The sequence below is a fragment of the Eurypyga helias genome, unplaced genomic scaffold (assembly GCF_000690775.1).
Source record: "Eurypyga helias isolate BGI_N326 unplaced genomic scaffold, ASM69077v1 scaffold26767, whole genome shotgun sequence".
Lineage (NCBI taxonomy): Eukaryota > Metazoa > Chordata > Aves > Eurypygiformes > Eurypygidae > Eurypyga > Eurypyga helias.
Window position 1 is genome coordinate 49010 of NW_010264052.1, and position 7549 is coordinate 56558.

At 53.7% G+C, this 7549-nt stretch overlaps 1 protein-coding gene across 1 annotated transcript in view; it reads right to left on the bottom strand.

The window, feature by feature from the left end:
- Positions 1-6362, bottom strand: part of GTF2IRD1 (GTF2I repeat domain containing 1) — a 45043-nt gene extending 38681 nt beyond the window's left edge. Inside the window, exons 1-3 of the mRNA XM_010156277.1 lie at positions 6240-6362; positions 4077-4218; positions 640-786 (exon numbers count right to left, since the gene is read on the bottom strand). Coding sequence (XP_010154579.1) covers positions 640-786; positions 4077-4218; positions 6240-6362 — 412 coding nt within the window. The remainder of the gene's footprint in view (positions 1-639; positions 787-4076; positions 4219-6239) is intronic.
- Positions 6363-7549: the final 1187 nt, after the last annotated feature.

Below are 7549 nucleotides of genomic sequence, written 5' to 3' on the forward strand. Positions count from 1 at the left end.
TGGGGACCTCCCAAGCAAGAAGCAGACGCTGCTACCGCTCGAGCCTCCACAGATTGGGCCCGCAGGGAGCTCTGCAACCCACTGGGTTACATATCAACAGCCATATGGTCATCTACATTTTAATTGCAGAAGCTTTATTGCCGGGGATGATGCATGTGCTGGAACGGCACCAGCTCGTCTCTCAGAGCGGGGCTGCGGGGCCGCCTGCTAGAAAAATCATCTTTTTTCCTTTTAAATAGACTTGCCAAGGAAAGGAGGCAGAGAGTTGCTGCAGAGCCCTGACACAGAGCTTGTGACAGAGGTGGAGGAGACAAGGTGTCAGGGATAAAGGTGTGCTTGAAAAAAATCACACTCAGGGCACAGCAGAGGCTTTCCCTGGCTGGGCAGCAAAGGATGTTCCCTCCAACAGGGATTTTTTTTGCCCAGTCTGGGGCACTGAAAAGGGAAGGAGCAGCGGCTAAACCCCATCTCAAAACAACGCTGACCCTACGCAGGAGCACGACCCGCCACGCCGCCCCTGCCAAGGCCCTGCTCCCTGGCCGGGCTGGGGCCAAGAACTGCATCCGGTGGCGGCGCCGGGCAGCTGAGCGAGCCCCAGGGGCAATCCAAATCCCCAAATGGAAGCGTGAAGGTTCTTACTATAAAGCACATCAAACACTTCCTCTACCATCTTCCTGAGGAGGTACACGTCTGATCCCTGGTCCGGGGAGACCCTGAGCACGCTTCGCCCGCACTCCTTTGCCTTCTTCTGCGCCTCCGCGTCCTGCTCCTTCCTCTGCTGGACTCCTGCGGAGGGGAGAGGGTAAAACGTGAGACTTTGTGGTGAGAGGAACTTCAGGGCGATGCCCTGCATAATTCTGATCTGCTGCAAAGTGATCAACCCTGCCAGTGGGATTACACCAATTTCAGCCAGGGCTGCACTCATCCCTGCCCACCAAACCCCAGGCAAGACAGGGTCCTGTGGGTGCCAGTGGGGCACAGTGTCAGCAAAGTCCTCAGGCTGGGTGGGTAGGTGCCCTGGGTCTCCCACCCAGCACAGACGCCAGCTCAGATGGGGCCGCGGTGCCCGGCAGCTCCCAGCATGCAGGAGAAGGTGCCGGCATGGGCAGCGGTGCTGGCATGGGCAGCGGTGCCAGCAGCGCTGCTGGGGGCAGGGGCAGGCTCAGCCCGTGCATGTCCCCCCTTCCCTAGTTTTACGCACTCAGCTGCACTGAAACTGTTGTGATTAATTGGGCAGCGCATTTCTTTTCTCTGGTTTCAATCTGCTTAGCCTTCAATCTCTCAGGAAAAGAAAATCCGCCTTTCTCGGAGGCTTTTTTACCCTTCAGCGTCACATAGCTCGGTAATACCAGCTATTTCCTGCTAATTTCCCCCATTAAACCTCAAATAAAGCATATCTTCGGCAACGACTTCCTTGCATCTCTAAACGCACAGAAAATTAAACACTACAAGTACATTATTGCCATTCTATCCGAAGCAATTCGCAAGGGATTTTCAGTGGCGAAGGACTAATTCCTTCATCATCCTCGACAGGCTCGTGCTAGCGATCAGCTCTGGTGCTGCCTGGGCACCCAAGAAGGAGCACCTGGATCCCTCCTGTGGGAACAGCCCTTGGATGGGACATCACCGGGATGGGGCGAGGGCCACCCGGCGTACCCACAGAACCAGACCCACAGACTAGAAAGGTGACAGGCACCCAACACCGCACATCCCCTGGTGTGGGGCAATGGGCCCTGGCAACTTTTTTGGGGTGTTTTACCAAGGTGGTGAAATGCACCCGCATCCACACCCTCCTAAGCCTGGGCACTAACTCTCCTCCGCTGACATTAATCCTGATGACTGTCAAGTCCCCCCATGTGCCAGAAAAGGCTGAGCCAGAGGTACAGATAAAGGAGGGCGTTCAGGAGAGGTCTGCGCACCCAGAGAGATAAGAGGCTTCTTACATCTCCCAGCGATGTCTGCTTTAGATTATTTCAGATCTTTCTATGGGGGCAGCTAGACCATAAATCAGAGGCACTTCCAGGGATGCTTTCCACTGCGTGCCAGTTGTAAAAGCTTTATGGAGTGGAGTTGAGCCTGGGACATTTATAATTCAAGACAGAGTTATCATGTTTCACCCTGTCTCCAGCATCAGCCACTACATCCAAACACCATTGTCAAGATTTTGGGCTTTCTACCAGACGTGACCATTTTGTTTTCACAAAGGTGTAAATGAAACCAGCGCAGAGGGGAATCGGGATCTAACATCGGGCACCTTGCCCCAGCACAGCGCTAGGTCAGCAGCCGGGATATATGTACATGTATTTCTAGAAGTAAGATTTGCAGATGGTCAGCAATGTTGTGAGCTCCAGGGAGACACAGGTGGGATTTAATGTATAAGAGGGAGCTACCTCCCGTTGGCCACCCCACCACCCTTCATCACTTGGGAACTTCCTGCCTCTCGTGGGTGGTGGGAAGGGGAGGCAGAGTCACCCGTGAACACAGAAAACGTCCCCAAAACGCCTCTGGTCCTGCAAAACGCACCGCACCAGGGCAGAGGATGACCAAGCGCGGCTCTCCCAGGGGCGAGTGGTGTGGCAGGGGTGGCAGACAGCTGCCCACGGCAGGCAAGACGGGGGCAGAGTGGAGCCTTGGCAGGAGCTGCTCCTGCAAAGCTGTGCTGGCTCCCCCCGCACACGTGCAGCAAATAACCCAAGCAGACAGTGACCCTGGCAGCTTTACAGCACTGTTTTCACGAGAGTGAACCCTTCCTGAGCAATGTCTCCGACAGATTAAGCACCAATACGGTTTCCATCAACACCATGCATGTGTGCACACAGCCACGCCATTTCTCTCCGCTGACATCCCGCCGTGGGCACTGTGTGTGAGCAGACCCAGCTCTGAGGTACCCCTAGGTCTGGGGCCCCCAGGGTCACCAAAGCCAGATCCCACCCCAGCTCCTGCATGGAGCAGGGAAAGTAGTGGTTGGCATGCCGAGGATGATGCTGCCCAAGAAATGCAGGCCCACATTCACAGCACGGCTCCTGCCTTCTCCTTATCTCCCTGCCTGGTTTCGGGGACCAGACAGAGGCACGGAGCTGGTGCGGAGAGCTGGGTGCCAGCCTGTCCGCACACAGGGCTGCTGCCAGTCACACCCGTCCCCGCGATACCTGGTGACCCTGATCTGAGACCAGAGGCACCACAGCTCCTGCTTCAGGCATCCTTTCACCACTGTCAAAGAAATAAGCCACTCCACAACCAACGCTCCCAGCTCCCAAATAGCAGAATCATGGAATGGTTTGGGTTGTAAGGGACCTTTAAATGTCATCTAGTCCAACCCCATGCAGTGACAGGCATCTTCAACTCAGGTTGCTCAGAGCCTCATCCTGCCTGACCTTGAATGTTTCCAGGGATGGAACATCCACCACCTCTCTGGGCAACCTGTGACAGTGTCTCACCACCCTCATCAGAACAAATTTCTTCCTTATACCTAGTCTAAATCTATCCTCTCTTAGTTTAAAACCATTACACCTTGTCCTATTGCTACAGGCCATACTAAAATGTCTGTCTTTACCCTTCCTGTAGCCACTTCAGGTACTGGAAGGTGCTATAACGTCTCCCCGGAGCCTTCCCTTCTCTAGGCTGAATACCCCAACTCCCAGCCTGTCCCCATGGCAGAGGGGCTCCAGCCCTCAGGGCATCTTGGTGGCCTCCTCCGGACTTGCTCCAATAGGTCCATGGGCTTCTGATGTCGAGGGCCCCAGAACTGGACACAGAACTGCAGGGGGGTCTCACAAGAATCCCCTCCGTCAACCTGCTGGTCATGCTTGTCTGGATACAGCCCAAGAATTCACCCGTCTTTCCAAAACTAGGAAAAAAGCCTTGGCCCAAGAAAGCCTCTCTGCTCCTGCTCTCAACAGGAGAGGAGAGGCTCTGGCTGTGCCCAGCCACAATTCCTACCCTCCTTTTCCATTACTTTAAACACCGCGCAGCCCCACGGACCATTCAAACCACAGCCCCACCCGTGCTCGGTGAAGGTCCCAGCAGGCACAACCAAGCTCGGCGCAGGGGAAGACCGCGCCAGCGGGGATACTCACTGCAAAACTTTTGGAAGTCGGCTTGCAGCTCCTTGCGGGCGCTGAGGAAGACCCGTCCCTTCTCGGTGCCCACCACAAAGGCACTCTCTTCGTGGACGGCGATACAGGCCACCTCTGCGTTCAGCTTGGAGAGCGCCGAGCACTGCAGGGAGACACCGGCTCAGAGAGGCTGCAAGAGCATCCCATCCCTGCTTGCCACCCTCTCCCATTTTCCAGTGGGATTTTTTATCTTTCCATCAAAAGATTCTCCCACCAAAAGCCATGTTCTGGTTTGGGTCAGAATTTCATGGGGTTTATGACATCCTGTAAGCACTTGGGTGACTTTACAGCTTCAGAAAGGTATCTGGCTGAGCTATGCTTTGATGGAACTTGCCCATCCTTTTGCTTCACTTTTTCCTATCCTAAAAGTAAACACTTAATAGTATTTCTTTAAAAGAAAACATTCCTGAAAAAAAAACCACCCACCAGCCAACAACAATTTGTATTTTTCCACCAGCTCTAATGAAATAAGGAGCACGGGAATCTTATTTCAGCTGCAGAACACTAATATGGTCAAAGTCTGGATTAGTCGAACGATTCTTCTTGTACAGTTATGCAAAACATTAAAGAGATGGAAAAGACTTCCTCCGTTAATCCATTTTATGTAACGTGTGCTTCCTGCTCTACATAATACACATGTATATGCATTTTTATTATTATTTTCTATATTATAATAGTTTCGCAGTGCCAGCAGCCTGAGTCATATTCCCATCGAGACAGCACCAATGCTATGAAGATGCTATCCCCAGGTCACGATTCAAACGGGTAAAGTGGGGGATTTTCCCATCGGCACCCTCAGTTAGACATGTCGCCTGCCCCTGGCACCACAGAGGGGCTGGAGGATGCTGGCAGCCAGGGAGGGAGCAAGTTGCCCCTGGACCAACCCCCCCTGAGCTACCTTCGGGTCCCTGCGTGCATTTACAGTGACCTAGATTTGTGTGGGCTTCAACCAGTCTCTGTATTGGGTCATTTTACCTCCTGCCCACCTTCTTCAAGAAGGAGGTATTGAATCCCATCCCCCAAAATAGGTATTTTTAAAGAAACCTCCTTTCCCAAACCCAGTAGCAAAAAGAAGTATTTTGCTCAAGAAGCTCAACACTCAAAAAATAAATACAAAATCTTGGGGATGTGAGATTTGGAAGCAGACCAATTCCAAACCCTAAGCCCGCTTGGCGACGTGCGCATGGCCCCATGGTTTATTCATCAGGCATTCAGGCAGCCAGACTTCCGTGGGTGCAGAGCCTGGCACGGGTGAAGCGCTGGGATAAAAGCTGAATTTCAGGAGCAGCCTGGCCCCCTGGCCCTGGTGTAAGCACCTAACAAGGACTGCAGAATAATGTATATTCATTAAGAAGCCAAACTACGGCAACACGGCTTGCTGTACAGGATGGCACCTTTATAAATCATCAGATCTGCTTGGGGTGCGTCAGCTCCGGGGAACCTGCTCCTTGTGCAGGGCGGTGATGGGCAAAGTGAAGGAAATTAGTGTTAGTGGAAAAAAACCCACCCTACCTGCGTAGAGAGGAAGATGCATCCAAGATAAATACATTAAATACGCCTTGGCTTTAAAAAGGGAGGGCTATTTAGCACGTCGCATTGCATTAGACTTTTGTTACTACACACCCGCTTTCCCTTCCTGATCACATTCACAGTTAAAAATAAGATTAGCTCTGGTCCACGAGACTTAATCCAGACAGTTATCTTGTTTATGTAAGCACGACTGACTTAGGCAAGGTTTCCACCAGGAATTCTACGTCAAAAGATATGAAAGTTATTTTCTTTGTTCTCGGAGATAAAAGCCATTGTTCTCCTGTTGTGTAAAAGCTCACGGTAACATTGGTAAAACATCCAGAAAAAAAACCAACCCCAACCACCCTACATTCAGTTGATACCAACATAAATATTAATGGGAAAACAATACACATCTGAGATTAACTTGGGCTGACTTTATGATCCGTACGGCTGTCAGGGCGGGAGAGGATTTTTATTTTCCAGCTCCAGCAGCTCCCTGGGCTTTCCGGCAGCGGAGGGGAGTGGGGTGAGCTCGACAGCCCTCCTACTTCAGCCCTGCCCCATTAAAGGGAGGCAAAACGGTGCGGGACGGGGACACCACTGGCCTCTTACCATGGAGTCTAAGGCAGACACTAAGCTGGTGATGATTTCGTCTTTCTGAGGAAAAACCATATTCCACTGGTCAGCTCTGGAGGTGCTGAGAGTCACGTCTAAAGGCTTCCCTGCCAGGGCCATATTCACCTGGGAACAGAAGAAAAAGGGTATATGCATTGCTGCTACCGACGGAGAGCCGGTGCTGAGCATCGCCAGCGCAGCCCAACACCAGCACATGCCGTGCGCTACGGCACACCAGCATGGATAATCAGGGAAAACTGAGGCACAGAGAGGGGATGAGGCCAGCCCCAGCCCCATCTTCCACACGTCTCCTCTGCTGAAGGCAGATAATTGCAGCTGCTGCTGAGCCATAACCAAATCCTGGAGATGATGCTGCATGTCCCAGCAGCAGCCAGGTCACCTCCACCCTCGGGACTCACCCCCGGCGAGATGCCACCACCACGCGGTACGTGCCGGACCGGCCGCACGGTGGGACACGTAGGACGGGTGGGCTGCAGACACGCCGAGCTGGAGCACGCAGCACTGGAGCAGATGCGGAGCGCTCCCATACCCGAGCTCTGCAGGGGTGACACATGCGTCCCTGTGAGGACACTGTGCCGGCTGTCCCGACACCTTGCTCCCTACACCCTGGGCAAGAGGAGAGCCCGGCACCCAGAGGTGTCCCCAGGACAATCCAAAGCCATGGGATGCTCTGCCTTTGCCCTGAGAAAGGGAGGCAGCTCGTGGCAAGGGTCTGCGCCATCAAACCATCCCGCTCTGCAGTGCTGGGAGGACTGTGCCGGCAACAGGACAAGGCAGCATGCTGAGACCCCACAGCCAAGAAGGGGCTCAGCCCTGGGAGCTCCATCCCTCACCAAAAAATAGGGAAAAAGGGGAAAAAATGGCAGAACCTGGCCACATATGCAGTGACAGCACCAAGTCTCTGCGCCCCATCGCGCACGTCTCACCAGGACTCGTGGCAATACCGATGCTGCACGGGAAACCGAGGCAGGGGCTCACCCTGCAGAAATCACCCCACTGCCACGCTGGGGCGCACACCCCTGACATACCATCACCCTCCCCAGCACCCAGCACGGGCCCCTCCCAGCTCTCGCCCCTCCATCCACAGGGCAGCGTCACGCTGCCAGCCGTAATCCTGCGAATAAAGGGTGGCAAATTAGCCAGCAACGCTCGGGAGCCTCGAATCGGATCGTAAATCATGTGCTCGAAGCCGCAAGCGGATAAAAGAGGCCGGAGAATTTCTAACCAGGCGAGACGGGCAGGAGCCGGGGAATATGAATGAAGCTGCCTGCGCGTAACTCGATTTG